At 46.5% G+C, this 23,805-nt stretch overlaps 1 protein-coding gene across 1 annotated transcript in view; it reads right to left on the bottom strand.

The window, feature by feature from the left end:
- SHOC2 (SHOC2 leucine rich repeat scaffold protein) overlaps positions 1-23,805 on the bottom strand; it is a 352,564-nt gene that overhangs the window by 210,926 nt on the left and 117,833 nt on the right. Inside the window, exon 3 of the mRNA XM_085603417.1 lies at positions 15,216-15,353. Within this exon, the coding sequence (XP_085459543.1) occupies positions 15,216-15,353 (138 nt within the window). The remainder of the gene's footprint in view (positions 1-15,215; positions 15,354-23,805) is intronic.

Below are 23,805 nucleotides of genomic sequence, written 5' to 3' on the forward strand. Positions count from 1 at the left end.
ATCAAGTAATAGAATTAATCAAGACTTTGTCTCCGTGGTCTGTGACAGATGCCACTCGAGCTCAACCAGATGAAATGATCACTGAAGAGGAGCTATTATTGGCCCCGGCAGAGCTGTGGACTGGACAGGCTCCGGGGCCTAATGGTTTCTCAAGTAAGTTTCTTCACTCCTATATGCCGCAAGTACAAAGTCACTGGCATGCTGAGATAGTGGTCTCCCTTAAGCTTCATCAATATCAAGGTGAAACTCCTTGCTAAGACCGTGGAAAATAGACTAATGAAATATATGCCGGATCTGGTCCACCCTGACCACACTGCCTTTATGCCCCACCGAGTCACGCGCCACAATATTAGGCTAGTGAACAAAACCCTTGCGCTGGTGGTCTGCCTGGGAAGGCCATCTGCAGTGCTTCTAGCTGACATAGATAAAGCCTTTGATTCCATCAGTTAGGAGTGCTTATTTGCTCTTCTCAAAAGCATTAATTTGGACCCAATGTTCCTTTCTTATGTTAGCCTATTGTACACCGACCTAACCGCCAAGCTCCGGGTCAAAGACGCAGTCTTGGATACTTTCCAGATCTACAAGGGCACAAGTCAGGAATGCCCGCTGTCCCCCCAGTTATTTGCCCTGGCCATGGAGTCATTGGCTGCATGGGTGAGAGTGGATGTCGAGGTGAAGGGATTTAAATGGTCTCCTGCGCTGTCCAATAGGATAGCTCAATATGCAGATGATGTTTTATTCTTTATAACAGACCCGGCAGCCTCTTGACTACGTATCTTGCAGATCATGCAGATATTTGGCGAGACATCCGGTCCATACAAGAACGTCGGGAAATCAGTAGTTTTCTCGGTGGGTAGGGATGCCGGAGACCTGGAGTGGGAGGCGGGGCAAAAGATAGCTACTGGGAGGTTCAAATATCTGTTTCTCCAGACCAGACATTATCATCGGTCCATAATGTTGCCTTAGTGCCGACGTACGTTAAAGAGGAAGTGATGGCATGGCCCACTTTGCCGTTGTCTCTGCTCGGCAGATCGGCCATCTTCAAAATGGTCTCCCTACCCCGAATGTTATACCAACCCCAGAATAACGTATATTCTATCCCTTCATCCTGGTTCCATCAAGTTAATGCAGTACTAAATCAATTTCGGTAGGGGGAAGGGAGCGACACGTATTGCTCTACGGACATGTGTTCAATCTACATACTGTGGGGGCGTTGCTGCAGCCGACATGTAATCGTACTAAACTGCCTCCCACCTATTATTGACTGGTAGTATGGCGCCCGGTAAGATCCCGCCTAGGCAACAGAGAGATGGGCGATGGGTGACACTTACTTGCTTGACCTCATACATAGTGGGAGGGATTCCTTCCCCCAGCAGCTCGCATAGTCTTACATGTGTGGTAACATTCCCTCAGATGACTGGAGTGGTGGGTGAGACTGAGGCGGAGTACACCTTTGAGGCCGGGCATTTTCCTTCGGCAGGTAGCCCTATTGAGAGGCTTCTAGAAGTGGGACATCATAGGAATATCGATGCTAGGGGATGTTATGCGGAGCACAGTGTTTCATTTCTTGGAAAGGTCCTCTCCTGAGGGATTCCATTAGCCCCCAAATTGATCCTTCTTTACAGCACAGAACACATAGGAGGGAATCGGTATAAAAAGCACCTGTTTTGGGGGATTTCAGTGGCGAAAAGAGATAGACAGAATGTGGAAAGCTAACACATCTCAATCTGTGGGGGCTTGGAAAAGAGGGATGGATCATTGTATGGGTCTTGGTGTCAGTTTCAGGCACAGGGATGCCCACAAAAACATTTGAAGATACGGCAGTGATGGGCAGATAATAGAGGTATAGTTTTAGCCCCAGTACATGCTCTAGAATCTCAACTGAAGTAGCGATACGGAATCATGGAGCCACAGAACGAGAGACAGAGACGGGGTCTAATGTTGCATCTGAGTAAGAGTTTTATTGGCGGCGCTGGGTGGAGACTGATTGAGCAAGTTTTTATGTTTTAGTTGTTCACTGGAGTTTATATAGCAATCGCCTATGTATGTATGTATGTTTGTATGTATTTGGGCCGGGTTGCCCTTCAAATATTTCAAAAATTCTATTAAATGTGTTATGGAAAAAAAAAAAAAGACAAAAAAAAAAAAACACAAAGCTCAAGAAAAAAAATAAAGAGCACAAGAAAAGAACGATCTCGCATCCAGACCTAGGATCCCATGCATGCCAACCACTAAGTAGCCAGAATTATATAAAGAAGTGTTGGGTGGGATGCATGAATTACTCAGACTGGATCCGGCCCGAGTAATTAACAGTGACTATTGTTATTTTGCACATCATGGCCTGAGCAATTAGTTGTGGCGGAGATTAATTCAACCATTCCATTCATCACTTTTTTGCATACTAGGCATCCCCTAAGGTTCTACTCTCTCCCATACACCATTTAACCTGTACATGGAACCCCTGACAGAAATCCTCAAACTCTTTCACATCTCCAACCACATTATATCAGATGATACTCAACTCTACATGACAACTACCTCTTCTGACATCAGCATCCATAATAACACCTTGACAAAAAACACAACATTGGCTGACGGGTAAGCACCTCAAACTTATTGAATGAAAACATTGTGTTGCATAATTACTTAAAGTCATTGTAATTACACACCTATAATAGTTTAAAAAAACAATTAAAAAAAATATTTTGCTAATAATACAGGCCAGAGGACAGTTCAGAACCAACCTCTTCCCTTCAAGTTGTCCGTGCATAAAAAATGGCCGTGCAAAGTCAATCGGCTAGACTGTAGACATGGCCTCCCACATTCATAAACAATAGCTCTATGCCAGCAAAATAGCTTGCTTGTTGCCTCTGTTCGGGGCATCCAAACAGCCTAGTCCCACCAGTTTTCAAATTTAAAAGAAAAGAAAAAAAAAAAAAAAAAAGGATTCTACTATAAAAAAAAAAAAGTGCACTCCACAGGCAGAAAAAACTCCATCCCAGATATATACCCATAGCTCAAACTTAATGCCCTCAAAAGATAATTCTTACTTATCTCAACGCCCAGTATCGCCCCTAGTATCAAAGACTGGCCCCCACATTTTACTGCCTTGTAATGTACCCTACACATCATTAACTCAGCTAAATCCATAGAAATAATCTTGGACAATGATCACTCCATGCAAAACTACATTTGTGTCACCACCAGCGGAGGTAACCATCAACCGCATGCATTAAGGAGGAAACTAAAACCTTTCCTTCCCACAGCAGATCTCAAACAGTGTTTCAAGCACTTATGATCTCTAAATTAGACTATGGTAGTGCTACTCTGTGGGCTTTCAGAAAATCAGACTTGCACCACTGAAGGCTTTCTTCAAAGCGGCATCAAGGCTCATCACTGGCTCATTAAAAGACCATATCACCAGACCTCCAATCACTGAAATGACTACTGTTAGAAATGGGAGTCTCAAGCTGGCAATGGTTTGCATCTTTGTCCAAGTAGGGACCCTTGCTTCTAGTCATGGTAAGGGAGTTACGCCCCTAGACAACCCCTGCTCACCCCCTTGGTAGCTTGGCACGAGCAGACAGGCTCATCTCAGAGGCAGTGTGCAAAGAATGTGTGCACACATACAGTAATACAGTGAAAACACTAAAACTGGACACCACACTAGATTAGAAAAAGGAGTAAGCTTTATAAAAAAAACAAAGATCAAAGCGACCAAAAATCCAATATCCAGTTACCAAGATGTGACTTTTAAAAGGTAAAAATAGTTTCTGTCTATAACAAGTTATAGATGCGACACGATCAACACAAAGTACTTTGGATGCGTGAAAATTATAAGCAAAACCAGCCACAGGGAAAGTTCCTTACGCGCTGGAAAGGTGATATGTCAGTTCCTTACTGCCACGCAGGGGAGGTGCTGCGTCTGTTCCTTTCTGAAAAGGAAGTGATGCATCGGTTTCTTACTGTGCTGGAAGGTGATGCGTCAGTTTCTTACTGCAGCCCTGGCGTTGTAGATTTGGTGCCCCAGTACAATGTGTGGGGATTCAGGGATGTGCCAGTTCTCGATGTGGTGGCGGCAACAGCGCTGTGTTGATCACTCCAGCCGTGGTCCCACATTGCGTTGGTTCTTGCAGCTGCACAGCAGGTCCTGTGTCAGAGTTGGTGCGGTGATCGCGACTTCGGAGATCGGTGCACGAGACTCTGCGTGCACCGATTTCTCCAGCCACGGGCAAACGCTGTGTCTGTTTCAACAGTGGCACGATAGCGATGCTTGGAAATTCTTCCAGCTCGGGGGTGTTGCATCGGAAACCGGTGCGGATGCATCATGCTTCTTTAGTTGCTTCTCTTTTCCCAGCTCGCAGCAGCAGGAACAACCTCCAGCGGCCCAACACAGGCGCAGGCACCTCCTGGCAGGTCAGAATTCCCAGCAAGGAAGTTCAGGGGAGCTGGTAGTGAAGTCCCTGAGACTTCACAACAGAAGGCAAGCTCTACGTCAAGCCCTTGGAGATCTTCAAGCAAGATGCACAACAAACAGTGACTGTTTCTCCTTGGGAGAAACAGTCACTGCAGGACAACCCCAGACAGCACACAGCAAAGGAGCAGTACTTCTCCTACACCTTTCCCAGCTCTTCTCCTCGGCAGAGGTTACTCTCGAGTCCAGAAGTATTCTAAAATTCTGGGGTCTGGGCCCCAATATATATTCTCACTTTCTCTAGTCTCTTGTGGCAGAGAGGCTCTGTTCTCAATCCAAACCAGTTCTGTCCTCTCTGGCCCAGTTTGCTGGCAGGAGGTAGAGACAGCATTGCGTAAGGCAAACCCGGCCTATTCAGGTGCAAGGAAATCTTCTCCCCCTACTCTAAATGCAGCCCAGGTCTATTGAGCCCAACCCGACTCATCGAGGAAAGGCAGGACACACAACAACCTCCCCAGTGGCTGTCTGAAGAAAATGCACATCCCCAGCAGCTGTCACTCCAAAGCCAGACAGTCAATCCATAAACCAGCAAAGGCACACAGGATGGTGAAGAAAGAAATACCCACTTTATTAAAGTGGTATTTTTAAACACACAATATAAAAATCATATTTACTAGGAGATGTATTTTTTATATTCTGAGTTAAGGCATACTAAGCTCCAGCTCTCCATATTGTCCCAATGGAAAGTTATACTGACAAGATGTTATAAATAAACTCCCATTCTATCCTATGGAACATATAGCCTTTCAATAGTGAAAAACGTCACACACATCAGTACATATCCTACCTTTCACATATACTGCACCCTGTCCACAGGGGTATCTTGGGCCTACCTTAGGGGTGTCTTACATGTACGAAAAGGGAAGGTTAGGGCCTGGCAAGTGGGTGCACATGCCAGGTTGACATGGCAGTAGAAACTGCTGCGCAGACACTGCAGTGGCAGGTCTGAGACCTTTTTGAAAGGCTGCTTGTGTGGATGGCACAATGAGTGCTGCAGTCCCACTAACAGTATTGGACTTACAGGCCCTGGGCACCAGCAGTGCACTGTACTATGGACTTGGTAGTAAGTCAAACACACCAATCATGAAAACACCAATCCATATTCACAATTAACAGAGGGAGCACTTGAACTTTGGCACTGATCAGCAGTGGAAGTGTCCAAAGCATCTAGACCAGGAAAAAATGAAATTCAGCACATAGCAAAAATACAAGAGGCAGAGGTAAATAGGGGAAAACCATGCCAAGGATGCCAGGTCTAACACCTGTCCCCTCCAGCTCAATAGTGGGGAGACCAACCCACCCTCCTGGGAGTGCTCTTCACTAAGGCGGAAAAATCTAGACAGACCATCAGCACTGGCATGTTCTGTAGCCGAGCAGTGTTTCACAGTAAAGTCCATCCCCAGTAGGGAAATGGACCACTGCAACAGCTTTGGGTTCTCATCCCTCATCTGCATCAACCGTCTATGGGGCCGGTGGTCGGTTTGAACCCAAAAGTGAGTCCCAAACAAGTAGGGCCTCAGCTTTTCTGCACCCAGACCACGACAAAAGCCTCACGCTCAATCGCACTCAAACTCTGTTCCCGGGAAGTTACCTCCTACTAATAAAGGCTACAGGTTGGTCTAGACCCTAATCATTTAGTTGAGAGAACAGCCCCCACACCATGCTCTGAAGCATCTGTGTGCACCACAATTTTTATTGGAGAAGTTGAGCGCCTTGAGCACAAGAGCTGTGCACATGGCAGATTTCAGGGCATCAAAATCTTTCAGACAGGCGTTAGTCCAGTTCACTTTCCTGGGCTGCTTCCTGGAAGTCAGCTAAGTCCCCTTGACTGAGCTGACTTCCAGGAAGCAGCCCAGGAAAGTGAACTGGACTAACGCCTGTCTGAAAGATTTTGATGCCCTGAAATCTGCCATCTGTCAAGGTGTCATGCACCTTGACAGACCTCCTGTAAAAACCGGTGAGGCCTAAGAAGGCTCTCACCTCTGTCTGGGTCTTGGGGGATTCCCAAGCTAGGATGGTGTCAATCTTAGGCTGTAGGGGCACCATCTGTCTGCTTCCTACCTGGTGTCCCAAGTACACCATTGTTCCCTGCCCGATCTGGCATTTGCTGGCCTGGATCGTGAGGCCTGCCCCTTCAGGGCCTTCAACACTTCCCACAGGTGTTGCAGATGTTCCTCCCAAGTGGCACTGAATACTGATGTCATCCAGGTAGGCAGCACTGAAATCCTCCAGTCCAGCCAACACCTTGTTGACCAACCTCTGAAAGGGGGCAGGGGCATTCTTCAACCCAAAGGTCATCACCCGGAACAGGTAGTGCCCCTCTGGGGTTGAAAATGCACACCTCTCCTTGGCCCAATAAGTTAAGAATATCTGCCAGTACCCTGACGTTAAGTCAAATGTACTAAGGTACTTGGTAGTTCCCAACCGATCTTTGAGCTCACCAGCTCTGGGGAAAGCGTGTGCATCCGTCCTGGTGCCCGAATTGAGCCTTCAGTAGTCCACACAGAACCGAAGCTCTGGATTGGCACCGGGTCCGGCAGCTTTTTGGACCAAGACCACTGGGCTGGTCCAAGGGCTGTTTGAGGGCTCAATCACCCCTAGTGCCAACATCTTGGAAACTTTCTCCTTGATGCTGGTTTTGACCCGGTCAGTCAACCTGTAGATTTTGGGTTTAACAGGAGGACTGTCCCGAGTGTCCACATCATTGACACACCACTGAGTGACACCTGGGGTTAAGGAGAACAGTGGCAATCTGCCCCAACACCTGGCGGCAGTCCCTCTGCTGCTTAAGGGGAGAGGTTTACACCGTTCACTGACCCATCATGTTCCTTAGCAGACAGGAGGCCAGGGAGAGGCTCAGTTTCCTCCTCCATTCCATCATCTGTCGCTAGGAGCATGCCCACTTCGGACCTCTCCAAGTGAGGCGTGCGGAAGTTCATGTGTAGGACCCGCAAAGGGTTCCTGGGAGACTGCAAGTCCACCAAATAGGTGGCTTTACTCTTGCGCTCCACCACATCAAAGGGTCCAGTCCACTTATCCTGGAGAGCACAAGGCTCCACTGGGGCCATGACCCACACTTTTTGGCCAGGCTGAAACTTGATCAGAGTGGCATTCTGATTGTACCGGACGTTCAGCATGTAGCTATATACATCCTGGGGAGGTTTACTGGGAGCTTTCTCACAGCCTTCTTTCACCAGACTCAGAGGTCCTCTTATAGGATGCCCATACAGGAGTTCTAAGGGCCCGAACCCCAAGGACTTCCGTGGCACCTCTCTGTAAGCAAACAGCAGGCATGGTATTAGGACTTTCCACTTATGACTCATGGGTTCTGCAAGACCCATAATCATGCCTTTTTGGATCCAGTTGAATCTCTCAACCAGCCCATTACCTTGGGTGTGGTAAGGAGTGGTGAACTTATAGGTAACACCACACGCCTGCCACAAAGACTTCATATCCAAGTATATGAAGTGTGTACCCCAATCGGATACCACCTCTCTGGGGATCCCCACACAGGAAAAGATCCCCGTCAACACCAGGCCCATCATGGGGCCGTCGTGGTTCCAAAAGGGATAGCCTCTGGGTACCATGGTCCCCAAGACCAGGTGGAACCTGTTGCCCATGGCTGTCTTGGGGTCCAGTGGCCCCACTACGTCAATACCCGCCATCTCAAAGGGGTGCTGACTACAGGAAAAGGTTGGAGAGGAGCCTTGCACTACCTCCCACTCTTAAAAAATTGCCTGGCAAGTCTGGCAAGACCTACAAAGCATGTCAGAGTTCTTGCGCATTTGGGGCAGTAGAAGTGGGTGACAAGCCTTTCAAAGGTCTTGTCCTGCCCCAAATGCCCTGCCAAAGGCACATCATGAGCCAGACCCAGTAGGAAGGCTTTGAAGCGCTGGGGTACCAACAGCACATGGGCTGACCCAGGCTCAGCAACCTCAGGCTCAGTATACAGGAGACCATTCTCCCATTAAATCCAATCCGATCCGGACTGAGGGGGCCCTTTCCTGCTTCCAATGGGTCAGTGCAGGCAAGTCCCCCAGTTCGCCCCTGTAGGCTCCAGGGTATCCCCCCTCAAGGTCTGCCTCCTCTTGAACTTCGGAGGGTGGTTTCCTGCACCCCCTGCCTCTTCTCTTTCTGCAAGGCACCTGGGCCACTCTTTCAGGCTCCAGGTCCTCTTGATTGCCCTTACCGGCTGCCATTGACAAATGTTCACCAATGCCCACTCAGGCAGATGCAACATCTCCAGATGATGCCTGTGTTCCACCTTATCCCTAGGGGAACTCTCCAGGTCATTACCAAGCAGACAGTCAACTGGCATGGCTAGTCTCACAACTACTTTCAAGGTACGAGACACCCTCAACCTCCCCCGCCCCACTCAAATGGATCCTGTGCCACTTTGCAGAGGCACTGAGTTGTCAGCTGCAACTACGGGGTAAAGTCCTGCTTTTCAGACACCAGCCGACAGCTAACAGCTGTCACACTGGCTCCAGTGTCTCTCAGAGCCTCCACCCAATGGCCATTAATGGTCACCCACTGCCTGTATTTTAGTGTTTGCTGCAGGCGGGTCCTTGGGACCATCTCACTGTCACCTAGTGAGACAAGGGTCAATTCTGCTGGCTCCCACCTACCCTGTGGGTCCAATTCCTCCCCCAATGCTACACTTGTCAACAAACAGGGCGGTGCACCAGTGGGAACACTTAGGATCCCAAATAAAGTGACCCACCTGATCACAAGCCTAACATTTGAAGGGACCCTTCTCTGCAGGCTTCCCTGTAGAGATCCATGGCTTCTTGCCACCGGAGGGCTAGGAACCTTTCCCTTGGGAATTATTTTGGGGCCCTTTTGGAACTCCTTTTGTTTACCCTTGTCCCCTCCCCATAATTCTGCTGGGGACCCTGCCCACCATTGGCTGAGTCTTCCACATACCCCTGCGGACCCTGGTGCTGAACACCTCCACTGCAAGCTTCCTGAGGTCATTCAGCTTACTGTCAATCAAGTGCTGGTGTGGGTCTGAAAATCTATTAGCAGACAAGTGCTCCCATGCCATCAAATCATGGTGCCCCGGAAAATCAGTTACCTGGCTACCCTTCACCCAACCATACAGCGCTCTGCAAGAGGAAGCAACATACTGAAAGTGTGTGATTCAAGTTTCTTACAGGCCCTAAACTTCTGCCTATACAGATCTGGGGTCAATCCATACTTTGTGATCAAGGGAGCATACACCATCTTATCCTCCTAAGGCATGGCTAGCAAGGTGGCCCTCTCTTCTGCCGTGAAACAGCTCCACATTCCAGCTCCCTAGTATCTATCAGGGACTCTGTGGTACCTCAATGCTACCTCGTACTCCTTAAACCACTGACTAGTGTCATCACTAAGCACAAAATCCTCCTCGGGAATATGCACCCTCCCCTCCAGATGCACTGAAGATAAGCTGCTACCATTGGAACTGGACACTCTTGGCTTTTATGTCCAACTCCTTCAAACATCTCTCATGCTCTAAGAGCATCCTCTTTTCCTCCATGGCACGCTTCTGCCTCTCTAACTCCAATTTCTTATCCTCCATCTCATGCACTCTGCTTCTCTCTCGGTCCTCTAGCTCCTCTGGAAACAGCCCCTTTGAAGACACGCTACTGCCCTCCCTGAAAAGCACTCTCCCACCAGGCAGAACCAATAGCCCATCCTGCTGCCCATCTAAATTCTCTACCTCCACCAAAGAATCCTCAGTATGTCCACGGGCATTCCTCGATTCCAACCAGGCCCTTAGTGTTTTTGGTTATTTCTCCTTTCTGGTGAGGCCTCTCGCTGAATTTTAAATTTCTTGCAGATGGATTTCTATTGTAGCACAGTGTAGGTTTCTACCCTATCCTCTTCAAACTCGATAGCCTTAGATGCAATTGATGCTGTTTTTGTAATGGTGAAAACTGGAAGTCCACAAGTTGCAAAAAAAAATAAATAAAGAAAGAAATCACCAAATAGTATGTAGTTGCATAACGGTCTGCACTACACTAGTTAGTTAGTCTACACCTATCACTGTATGTTAGGCACAAATGCAAGTCCTAATCCTCACCGCTGACCACCAATGTCAGAAATGGGGTTCTCAAGTTGCCAATGGATTGCACCTTTGTCCAAGTAGGGACCCTTGTTTCTAGTCACAGTAAGGGAGTTACGCCCTTACGCAACACCTGCAAATCCCCTTGGTAGCTTGGCACAAGCAGACAGGCAAATCTCAGAGGCAGTGTGTAAAGCACTTGTGCACACATACAGTAATACAGTGAAAACACTACAAATGGACATCACATCAGTTAAGAAAAATAAGCAATCTTTATCTAAACCAAACAAGATCAAAACGACAAAAAAATCCAAGTTGTGACTTTTGAAAAGGTAAAAATAGTTCTGTTCATAACAAGCTATAGATGTAACACTTTCAACACATAGTACCTTGGATGCATCAAAATCATTAGCACAAGCAGCCGCAGGGAAGGCGATGCGTCGGTTCCTTGCTCCGCAGTAGTTGATGCCTCAGTTCCTTGATGCCACGCAGGGGAGGTGATGCATCGGTTCCTAACTGAAGAGGTGATGTGTCTGTTTCTTACTGTGTGGGGAGATGATGCATCGGTTTCTTACTGCGGCCCCAGGGTTGTTGTAGATTTGGCGGCCCGGTCTGATGCGCGGCGATTCGGGATGTGTTGCTTCTCAATGCGGCAACAGCACAGTGTTGATCTCTACAGCAACAATCCCACGATATGTCGGTTCTTGCAGCCGCACAGCAGGCTACTGTAAATACAGCCCAGGTCTATTCAGCCCAACTTTGACATCCATGAAAGGCAGGACACACCTCAACCCCACCAGAGGCTGTCTGGAGAGAATGCACATCCCCAGCCAGTCACTCCAAAGCCAGACAGTCAATCCACAGACCAGCAAAGGTACACAGGATGGCTAATCAAGAAAATGCCCACCTAATAAAAGTGGTATTTTCAAACACACAATATAAAAATCATCTTTACTAAACTCCATCCCTTCATCTTGTCCCAATGGAAAGTTATACTTGTAAAATGTTATAAATAAACTCCCGTTCTATCCTATGGGACAGATAGCCTTTCAATAGTGAAAAACGGAATGAACTGTATTTCACTATCAGGACATGTCACACACACCAGTACATGTCCTAACTTTCACATATACTGCACCCTGCCCACAGGAGTATTTTGGGCCTACCTTAGGGGTGTCTTACATGTACGAAAAGGAAAGGTTAAAGCCTGGCAAGTGGGTGCATTTGCCAGGTGGACATGGCAGTAGAAACTGCGTGCAGATACTGCAGTGGCAGGTCTGAGACCCCTTTTTAAAAGGCTGCTTGTTTGGGTGGCACAATCAGTGCTAAAGGCCCAGTAGCAACATTTGACTTACACATCCTGGGCACACACAGTGCACTGTGTTGGGGGCTTAGTAGTAAGTCAAACAAACCAATCATGGAAACACCAATCTATAGTCACAATTTACAGGGGGAGCACTTGCACTTTGGCACTGATCAGCAGTGGCAAATTGCCCAAAGCATCTAGACCAGCAAAAACGAAATCCAGTACACAGCAAAAATGCAGGTGGCAGAAGCAAAAAGACAGGGGAAAACCACGCCAAGGATGCCAGGTCTAACAGCTACCCTATGAGGCTAGGATCCATCTGAAAATCAAACCGCCTCTATAACTAATTAAAGTGGTACACCACATCACCCCTTCTTACCTGGCTCAGAAATGTTACTTATCTGGCGGAAGCAGATGTTCCAGATGCACAAACTTCCAAATATTAAACCACAAAAATTCAACTAAAAGAATACCTACAATAAATCCTTTTCCGGAATTGCCCCTATAATCTGGAACGGTCTTGGTCCAGAGACCAGGTGCAACCCTTTCACATCAATCTTCAAAAAAGAAGTAAAACTTCTACTATCCAACAGATTGCTCTCACATGGAGGCTAAAACTCCCTCTCCTCATGTGCAATGCTTACCTGTTTGTTTTATCACTCCTTCGTCCACACCACAATGCCCGCGCTGCTCTACCGTTTCCCTACCTGACACCTACTGGATTTTGACTGGACACCAATTGAATTTTGCTCATGCCAGTACTTACGAATAACTATTTTTTCCCCGTCTTACTATTTGGTTTTGTAACTATTGCCTACATGACCTATACAATTTGTATCATAACTACCTTTCAATATTCTTGTAAAGCGCTCTTTCACCTGAAAGGGTCTTGTTAGCACTATATAAAACTCTATAAATAAAAATAAATACTTTAGTGGGCAACCACTAATTAGCTAATCACAAAGGATGAGGGAAAAAGTGAACCATTAAGCGCTTTGTTTACGCCAGCACATGAGCTTAGTTTTAGAGTCCTTGGGAAGTTGCAAACATTTCACCTCAAAAGCACAAACTAACTGTGGTGGTGTACATCTCACAAACCCACACCGATTGCCCAGATGCACTATCCAAGCCCTTAAACATGAATGCAGTATGAATGCATAGTTCTAAAAACATTTTTTTCCCCCCAAACTCGTTGTTGTTCCCCTCAGTACAAACATGTTTTTTGTTTGTCACCTCATAAAACACACAGGCTTTAAAAACACTGCAGCATTTGACATTTTTAGGTCGAGCCTGGGCAGCACATGCATTGATCTGCGAGGCATGATGTATTCAGGTAGGGACTTGAAGCTCCGCCCACTCTCCATCCATACTTTTCATTGGCTTGTGTCATTGTGCACCATAAACTGTGGCTGTTCGTTGATCAAAAGGCATAAAAGTCCCTCCTTTGTACACCCTTGTTTAATTTTGTAACCTCCCATGGCAACACCCCCTGTTACGTGTCATGTTACTCTGTAGGCTTTAATCACAGCCTCTGAGCATTATTATCTCAAATAGCTTTGCAGGCAGGACACAGTCTTTGGACGCTTTAAAAAAAAATGTTTATAGCACTGGCACCGAACACATTTGCGATGCAATTGGTCTCGCATTTGTGAGAGTTTAATCTATTGGCATTGTAAACGACAATGCCTTTTGTTTATCTGTTTTAAAAACAACACATGAATAAAAGACATTGGCAACAATGCCAATAGCTCAAACTCTCGTAAATGCAAGATCTACTTCATAGCCAATGCTTGTTTTCTGTTCTACTTGCGTCTGGTGACAGTTAGAGGTCTACTTCCGTGCAGGGAATGTCCCGTTAACGTTTGTGAATACTCTCACGCAAGTTTATGACTGGGTGCTCACCTCGTTTGCAATGAATTTTCCTGACCACTCTTTTGACACTCTTAAGCAATGCCGATGAAGCACGTTTAATTATATGTAAATCAACCATAAAATAAATTAACTTGTCCAGGCATATGTCACAATTGACGTATGCCTGGAGGAAAAAAAATTACAAGCTGACAGACGTCTGCTACAAATTGATGTGCCTTCCTGTGCAACTCTCATACTTCTGGTTATTCAATATTTTTGATAATGGCAGATCCCAAACCACTTATATAGAAGTCAAACTGTTAGGATATTAGAAACAATTTAATATGAGATCAAGTGTCTAGATCAACGTCTGCGTACCTAAACATGTGTGCTAGTTGAGAAGGGCGTGCAGCGATAACAACCGTTGATGGGGAAACTCTACGAAAAGATCGTGCATTTTTTTCAGCTGATCAGGTCTTGTGAACACGGTTTGCAGTAACGGTTTAGTGGTAACACGCTTACCTAGTTAACATAAAAAGATTGAGTTCTACCTCCTACTATTTCCTCTCCAAATAATAAGTAAAACATGACCAAAATGATACTGTTTTACAGCAAGAGGCCATTCTGAATTCAAATGCTGTGCCTTCGCTCACCACCAAGTGGCTGAGTTTGGGATAGCATCTAGTTTATTCGAACTATGAGATTACATACATTATGTTCACAGAGATTTACGACCAAACCCACATGTTACAGAGACCCACAGAAACAAACATTGGCAATGCCAATAGGTCTGGCTTTACTGTGTCAGTGTGTGCAAACACAATCATTCAAAATGCTGTTTGTATGTGTTGAATGCACAAATTCTGTTTATCACATTAAAGCCAATTCTATGTGCTTTGTCATGCTTGCGAAAAAGTAGCAAAAGAGACTATTTTCTGTAGATTATGCTTGTAGAGTAGGATGAAGACTTTAATGTGGCAATGGTGTGGGTGTACCTTTTAGATGTAAAATCGTCCTTCATGTATTTCTTACTCTGCGCTAGGAAGTGACTGCAACTATAAATACTACTTTTCATGTTAACATCAGTAGGGAGCATGAGTAATGGCTACAAATGGGGGAATCACGAGTTTTGTCAACACAATATTAAGATCAGAAGTAGCCACCCCGTTCTGTAGAGGGTCTAATGAATGTGAGGATTGTTCCAATGCAATGCTGTAACAGATCAGTTCTTCGTATAGGCCAAATAACATTGGAATCCTGTCTAGATGGCTCTGTGATACATGACATACCCCCCAGCCACACCACACCGAATTGAGGACTGATTCACCATATACGAAAGACAAAATATAATGGTCTGATTAGTCTGGTCGCCAATATTTCATTAGAGCTAGTGGGTTCTTCAGTAAGTTCTTAAATTAATAATCTATCATTTGAGTAGCCCTTGTATCTATGAAGGCAAACCTAATCACAGCATCACATTCAACAAATAAAACATTCAACGTATAGAGACCTCATCTGGGTCTGCAGCGATTTACCTATAGTCTCCGGCAGGTCCAGGAGTTCATTGTGTTGCAAGTCAAGGTTGGTGATCTGTATACAATTGCCAATTTCTTTTGGTAGGTGTTCAAGCTGATTGTGAGCCACGTCCAGCGTTATAAGATTACACAATTCACCTAAACGTAGAACAACAGGACAATCAATTAATAGGCATGAAGCTTCCAGTAACAATGACCCAGAAACAGACTATTTGCCTCGCCCGGCAACGGTAATCAAACTGTCAAACAATAATGAAATCCTGCTCATTAGAGGTTTACCAAGCAACGTCAATTAATGGAAACAGAAATGATAGCTTAATACTGAAAGAACCCTTTCTCTTAGCAGTAAGTTAAACCAATTCAACATAAAATTAATGACAACTATATCATTTATGCTTTAGCAGCTTTGGCTTATAAGCAAACGTGAGCAGAACATACAAATAGGGCAGTGGAAAACAGTGATGAAAAAAAGTAAATAATAAAGAGGAATTAGTCTTTATTAATGCTGCCTTCTATCATTAGCAGTGGACGCTGCAATACAAGCGCATGACAAAGACAGACAGGCTGAACCAAAAGCATTCAAGGTCTGTAAGAAATAAAGGACCCGCGATACCTGAAATGACTACAGCTTATATGCACATGGCCACAGCGTGCCAGGTGACTCAAAATGACAAAGCAGGGTGAAATAAAAGTAGCAAAATGCAAGAACACTCAGACAATGCTGCACCACAGACATCAACATATGTTTTATAGTCGCATTGGGTCGTATTCACATACACCTAGGAGAAAAACAAAAAGGAGAAAGAGGAGGTAACTACGGGATCAGCAACAGGCAATCAGAGAACTTGATTCACGGATCAGAAAAGCATGGTACTGATTTTCAATGTGATGACATATCGGTTGTGAATCCTGCGGATTACAACCTCAGCACTCATCAATTAGCGATCCTTAGCAAAGTACTTGATGTTTGTTCACGTCAGTACCTACTTTTTCTGACTTGCATATTGGTTTTTTCAAGTTTAGTCGTAAACGTAAACTCCATAAATACTTTCATGGAAAGGAACTATATCGGGTTCTTCAGCTTCCAGTAACCATGGACCGCAATATGTTGATTAAAGACACAAGTTACATATAGGCTGTGTGTTCTTTGGAACACACAGGACACCACTCCCTCTCTTTCACACATCATGGTGGGTTTAAGTATAATCCCCAATCTACTTGGACAGTAGCCTCAAAACTAGATACAACTTTACACTTTGTCTCATACCAGACAGACAATCTCATGGATATTTATCAGGAGGTTAACACAGGAACAGTAAAAGTTGGAAGATATTCATATGAAGGGTTACTAACACATTAAAAATAACATCACTAAAGAAGACAGACAGGCATTAAACTCCATTACTAAAGAACCCCACATTGTCATCAAAGAAGGAGTTAAGGGTGGTAATAATGTGGTCATGAAAAGGGTTGAGTATAATAAGGAAATTGATCGACAACTGTTTGATGGTGTTGTGTATGAGAGACTCACACATAACCCACTTAAGGATGCAAATGTGATTAATGAGCAAAGAAACATTTTAAGGAACCTTCCCTGTTTTTTTTAGACAAAATATCGATATCTTTTCAGTCCCACACCAAAGGCCCCTTGCAGATACATTTTGCCCAAAATTCATAAACGTGGGGCTTTTCCTCCTGGCAGGTTCATTATATCGGTTCCCCAAACGAGAGAATAACTGAATATATTGATCTCTATTTGCAACCTTTTGTTTGTAACTTTCCTTTATATATTTAAGACACCAAAGATCTTCTTAGTGTGAGATCAGATTTTGAGTGAACTGAGGGTAAAATTCTGGTCACGCTAGATGTATGTTCACTTTATACAAGTATCCCAAAATGCTAGGGCATTTATGCTATTTAACATTCATCAATGCCCAGAAGAAGCCCAAGGTTGGGCGAAACGCGTTGGCTGGCTGTTTTTATGAAGTGCAACAAGGAAAATAAAAAGAACAAAAAAAACATTCACATGTGAAATGCTTTATGTTGAAACATTACTGTTTATTTGATTACCTGTGCTATCATATTGCCTCTCATTCAAACAATTGTTAACTGCTGGGTACTCTAGAGTACCTAGTGCCACCCCCAGGGATGAGTCCCAGGGATGTTCTAACTGTTGCCCATAGTTGACCTTTTTGGTTTGAGGGTTTTGGCGGTCAGCCATGTTGGGGGGGCTGAAGTGGGTGTGCTTGTTTGATTGGGTATGATCTGGGGGCGTTACAATGTGCTTTGTATTCTTCTTTCCTTCTTCCCCCTTTTCTCTCTCTCTGGCCCTGCTGCAATGACAAATGGTGGAGCTGGGGGCCCCAGGGCGTCAGGACCTGCATGATCCAAAGGATGGGTGAGAGTGTCAAAGTGGAGACTGTGATTAAAGCAGTGACATGGAACGTGCGTGGTGTGAACGACTGCCGTAAGGTGAGACTGCTGGCAAATGGTGGTGTTGGGGTACCCAGTATATCAGATCTTGTATGTTCCAAAAGATGGCTGCGGCCATTACAGAGGTGAATGCGATTTAAGCAGGGACATGGAATGTGCATGGTCTGAATGACTGTCGAAACTACAACAATATTTTTGATGGTACCCGGGTCAAAGTAGTAACAGACTTAGCCGGTGCTATTGAAAATTTATGTTTGGAAGAGAATGTTGTATTTGACTTTATCTGGGTAGGGGATTTTAATACTACATTGTGCGAATTGTCTACACAAAAGGTCTGTGGGGTTACTAATAATGCTGGCTGGGATGTCCTGCATTTCGGGCATAGCAGTTATGGGGAAGCATTGCACAAGCTCAGGGGCTGTTATGACCTGGAAATAGTGGAGTGTTGTAAAGATGTTAATGGTTTATCCATTCCCACTTTTAAAAATTGGCATACCAGCTCTGTCATTGACCATGTGATCATATCCTCCAACATTATCTCTTACTGTGACCCACCCAGAATTGAAGTAACTACATTAAGTGATCATAACCGCATCATTCTGGACACCACTCTTTGGGTAGGTAGCTCGATGGATGTAGGAATTACAATTACTAATGTAGAACCACACAGGATTAATGGTGTAAGGCTAAGATGGACAGGTGAAAGGGCCGATTAATTAATTAGCTCCATAATTAAGGAGAGCCTGCTGGACATAGTTTCTATTTTAGAAAATAGTTCTGATTCTGAGAAGGTTTTATATTGTTTTAATAAAATTAATAAAGCTATTGATGCCAAGTTCACTGGGCGCAATAGCGGGCAACGTAGGACTGGACCGGGTTGGTTCAATCACCATTGCACTTCCACATTAACTGCCCTCAAGCTGGCATTAGCAGTGAAGCCCAGGGACAAAAATTTGATAATTAAACTGAGAATGGAATATAAATGTGTGCTCAAACAGAGGAAGCGTGAACTACAGCAACAGGCTTGGGACTCCCTTAACCAAGCAGCAGAGTTATCGAATTGCACCTTATTTTGGGCCACGGTTAACTCGTCCTTTTTAAGGGATGAAAAAATGTAAGGGATGAAAAAATACCCGAGCTGACTTCTAATGTATCAAGTGAGGGTTGGATTGCCTATTTCTCTAGCATTTTTGACTCTAACAGTGTCACTGATGCCAGCCCCAATAAGTGGGCTGTTTTGCCCCTGGACATTTCTGTGAGTGAGGTTGAACATGGCATACGTGCTAGTAAAGGAGGGAAAGCCCAGGGCCCGGATGGGGTACCTATAGATGTTTACAAGGCTGCACCAGATGTTTGGGGTCCTCTTCTGGTTACTGTTTTTAATACAGCTGTGTGTGTCGAGGCCCCTGTAACTTGGGGCGAATCGATTATTGTGCCAATTTATAACAAGCATTTACAATGCAATGGTCTCGGCAATATTATAGGTAGAGCTATTGGTATTGCTCATTTTTTTATCATTTTTGTATCCCTAAATAAATGGCATTGTCATTTCTATTGGCATTAGCTTTTTTTTGCATATGCGATACCTATTGCATTAGCAGAGAGAGAGTGAGGTAGTGAGATAGAGAGAGAGAGTGAGGTATTGAAATAGAGAGTGAGGTAGTGAGAGAGAGTGAGGTAGATAGAGAGTGAGGTAGTGAGAGAGTGAGGTAGTGAAAGTGAGGTAGTGAGGGAGAGGGATGTTGTGAGGTAGTGATATATAAGCATAGAGTGATGTTGTGATGTAGTGAGATAGAGAGAGAGGTAGTGAAAGAGAGAGTGAAAGTGAGTTAGTGAGATAGAAAGAGTGAGGTAGTGAGATAGAGAGTGATTGAGGTAGTGAGTGAGAGAGAGTGAAGTTGTGAGGTTGTGAGCTAGAGAGTGAGGTAGTGATGTTTTGAGAGAGAGAAGTTGTGAGATAGTGAGGTAGTGAGATAGAGTGGAGTAGTGAGGTAGAGGGAGTTATGGCAAACACAAATTATCTAAGGTGAAGATAAATATAAACGGGACCTGCAGCGTGGACTTAGATGGCCATAAGGATTTTTAACGTAGTTGTTGACGACTTAATCAGTATTGTAGAGCACGTCATCTGAGTTCACGTATCTGCATGTATAGCGCCAAAGAACATTCTTGAAGTGTTCGCAGAGAACAGCGCTTCTTCGTTCAAGACCTCTTCAGTTTAAAGTTATTTATGTGGCAGCCAGGAACAGAGGGCCACAGTTCCACAAGCTCCCAATGAAAAGCGCGCACAAGACACAAACGACTCAACTGTCTGTATAGAGCGCTTTAAGAAAACAGCGCTGTCAGTCCCCCCTGACCTGCTTTAACAAAGCCGACCATTCACTACCTGTGCTGCTTGGTGTAAGCAACTAGCATTGTCCATACCTCCCTTCTTCGCCTACACACCCTGATCCTCCCGTCACTGTATTGTAATTGCATTTATATAGCGCTTACTACCCCTGCCGAGAAGTCGAAGCGCTTTGTCGGCGAGTAGCACGCTACTCCGGAACGATATAAGGAAACGGTGTAATTCATATCACCCTTCTACACCTTCACGTCGCCGATCACCCTGTCCCTGTACGGAGCGGTATAAGCAAACAGTGCTGTTAATATCACCCTTCACCGTCCTCACACCGCTGACCCTCAGGGCACTGTACACAGCGGTAACACGCACCACGAGTCTCGCGGTAACGGCGCACAGCGGTATATACTTAGAAAACAGACACTGTCATCATTTACTAACTTAGCGCCGACGGACCTTCTGAGGCTGTACAGAAAATGGTACTGTTAATAACAACCCCCTTCATGGGTTCACCTATCACACCGCTGCACTGGCGGTAACGGTACAAAGCGGTATTATTTCCGGATAAGACTTAAAATGTCACCCTTCACCGACTTAACGCCACCGAGCCTTTCATAACCGTCCAGGGAGGTCTAAGCTTGTCGTACTGTCCGTGTCACTTTACTCCTCTGACCCTCTTAGCACTACAGTACAGACGGGAAACGAGCAAACAGCACCGCCGTGGCACGTCCCACTAAACACCGGTTTCACAGGATCTCTCACACCTATGGGTACCTAAGTAACCACCTGCCAGTACCATCCACTACATAAAAGACGGCTTTACAGCATAGAGAGGTCGAAGGAGACAATACCATTCCATCAGTAACACACTTAACACAGCTGGTGTCTGGGATCTGTGTGTTATACCTCGAATCTACAGGAGAAATTCATGACATTTTCCACAGGATGCAAATTATAAGAACATTCACGCAGGCTGGTCTTCCGCACCACCTGCCAGACTCCCAAACAACTGGAACTCACAAATCCCTCAACAGAGGGGGCATGGGATGTGAAAGGAACTGTGTCACACGCTGACGTCACGTGTGTAGTACCACAATTCACCCCAGCTAAGAGAGGCATGCACTGAGTGATCGGTGTCACATCGTGAAGATCAAGGAACACGAACTGCCAACCAACAAACGCAGTGACAGAACAAACCATGCCAATCAACAAACACAGTGACAGAACAAACGGCAGATGTGGTCGCGTCTCACACAGCACACCAGATCTCCCTGCCACCTTCCAACAAAACTCACGCGTGAAAGCGTAGCAGAGCCAACATCTTAAGCCACAGAAGTGCAAAACTGCGCCCACACCAACCTCATCCGCAAATACACCCCCGACACGGGGCGCTAGAGGGCACCAGACCGACATGGCCGCACTTATGTGAGGCTCTCGCCAGCCGGGCAATTCAAACATTCGCTATACCCATCCTGTACCCTGGCCACTGAAAGTAACGACACTCGTTGACTCCTGAGAGGTGGCTGCACATCTGAGGCAAGTTTGGCGAAAATTGGTGCGGAGACGGCGACGCAATCTGCCCTGACAGGCCCCGCGGGAGACACTGCTGGCCGCCGGCGCAGGAGAGACGGCGGGCACGTAACGCGACTCCGGTGCTCACACGTGGGTCCTAGGCCCGAAACTGCCGGGGGCTCAAAACATCGCCGGACTGCCGGAGACAGCGCTGAGGAGCCTGCAGCCGATACGATGCAAAGGAGATAGAGGGACACGAAGGCGAAGTGAGTAGCGGGTTGACAGCCGCCTGACGAGCCTGCCGCCCGGGAGCACCGGAGGAGCGCTTTGCCACAGCGCGCAACCCCGATGAGGCCCGCACATCTAGGGGACGGCATCCCATGCGCCCTACCTGCGAAAGAGGAGCACCCAGACGCCTGAGAGCCCGTACAGAGAGGGGGAGCCTACTGTAGGAGTGCCCCTCAGGCTCCTATCGCCCTGCCGAACCCCGCCACAAGCTTTAGGTGAGGAACGTCGCTGCCTGGTTGGAGAGGTTGCATCGGGAGGTGGTGGAGGGCTCCCCATTGACATTTCGCCTCACGCACATCGCTTGTGGTGACCATAAATACTTGCACTCGAGGCGGTGAGGGGTGTCCATCGTTACCCCACCACTGACCGGGCGACATATGCACGAACGGACATGCTGCCTCGATTCGGCTCCTGACCTTGGAGACCGTCTCCAACGCCAGAGTGTAACATCACGAGGGAATTAGAGAGTCTGAAGCGGAAAACGGACCGGCGGTATTGCGGCACGACATACCTGCCTAGATCTGCACTGATCGGAGAGGCCCGCTCTGGAGCTTTGGAGTGGGGGAAGACGCTGCCTGTCCCGCCAGAGTCATGGGGAAGACAGATCATAAACAATCTAAGCTCCCCTTCGAGACCCAAAAGAAGAAAACCCGCACCCCACTGACGGGAGAAGGGGACTCGGAGGGTACAGAGGCGGAGGAAGTGGATTGGAAGGCGCTCCTTCTCAACATGCAGACAAGCCTCTCCTCCATCGACTCAAAGATCGATAACATGTCCAGAAGACTGGACTCTGTGGTGCACCGCCTGGACCAACAGGAAGAACGGGTCAAGGAGACGGAGCAGCGCATTTCGGGGCTTGAGGATGGCGCTGTAGCGAATTCCGACACAGTCTCGCAGATGGAACGGTTATTGAAAGTGATAGCCGATAAGAACGAGGACTTGGAGGCGCGCTCGCGACGCAACAACGTGCGCCTTGTGGGTCTGGCAGAATCAACAGTAGTAGGGAAAATGGAAATATTCATAGAGAAGTTATTATCCGAACTATTTGGCACGGAGGCCTTTTCCCCATGTTTTGTGGTGGAGCGGGCCCATCACTCCCTGGGTCCCCGTCCCATTCCCGGAGCGCCCCCGAGACCAATCCTTATCCGATTCCTAAATTACAGAGACCGCGATACATTACTACGCCTGGCACGAGAGAAACAACCTGTACAATATGAAAACACTACGCTCTCATTTTTCCCTGACTTCACGCAGGCTGTACAGGAGGCACGCCGTAAGTTTGGAGCAGTCAAGAAGCGACTACTTCAAAGCGACATTAGATACTCCATGCTCTACCCGGCGCGCCTGCGGGTGGTCACCCATGGCAAGACGCACATATTTCAGAACCCGTCCCAGGTGGAACTGTTCCTAAAAGACCACAAGCGCGCTCACGAACCTGCCCGAACTTCTCCTGGGAGAGAAGGCGCTCGCTCTCCCACATCAGCGCTGGACTGACTAGAAGGGTAGGTTTGTTATGCTTACTCCTCATTAAACTGACTCTGCATAGATCTATATAGCCTGTACCGCCCAGGTACCCTCGCTACTTGCTGGTTCCTTTGATGGACTCTAGGCACTTGGAATTATGATAAATATATTGATGCCCCGATTGCGTCCAGTGTACGCCTGTAGCTCTACAACTTGATCTTGCCCTGGCACACCCTTCCCCCCTTCCCGCATAGCTTGCCGCTGCTAACCCAGCGGACGGCGGGTGCAAAATCGGGGGAGTTGGGGTGGCGGGTCTGGAGCCCTAGCGTTTCCCACTTGGGTATTCCCCAACAGTCTATGATTTGGGTTGTTGTATTGTTGTGGGTGGGGGCAGATGCTCGGCATAATTGGGATGTCGCTGTGGGTGGGGGTGGGGGGGTTTACGGGATAGTTGTTATTTTGTTTGAACACAGCATGTATACAGCCACAATGCACATATCATACTCACCTTCTGAAGCATCCGTGGGGACAGGGCCCAGGAGCAAGTGGGAG

Source organism: Triturus cristatus, chromosome 1_2, assembly GCF_964204655.1.
Source record: "Triturus cristatus chromosome 1_2, aTriCri1.1, whole genome shotgun sequence".
Classification (NCBI taxonomy): Eukaryota; Metazoa; Chordata; class Amphibia; order Caudata; family Salamandridae; genus Triturus; species Triturus cristatus.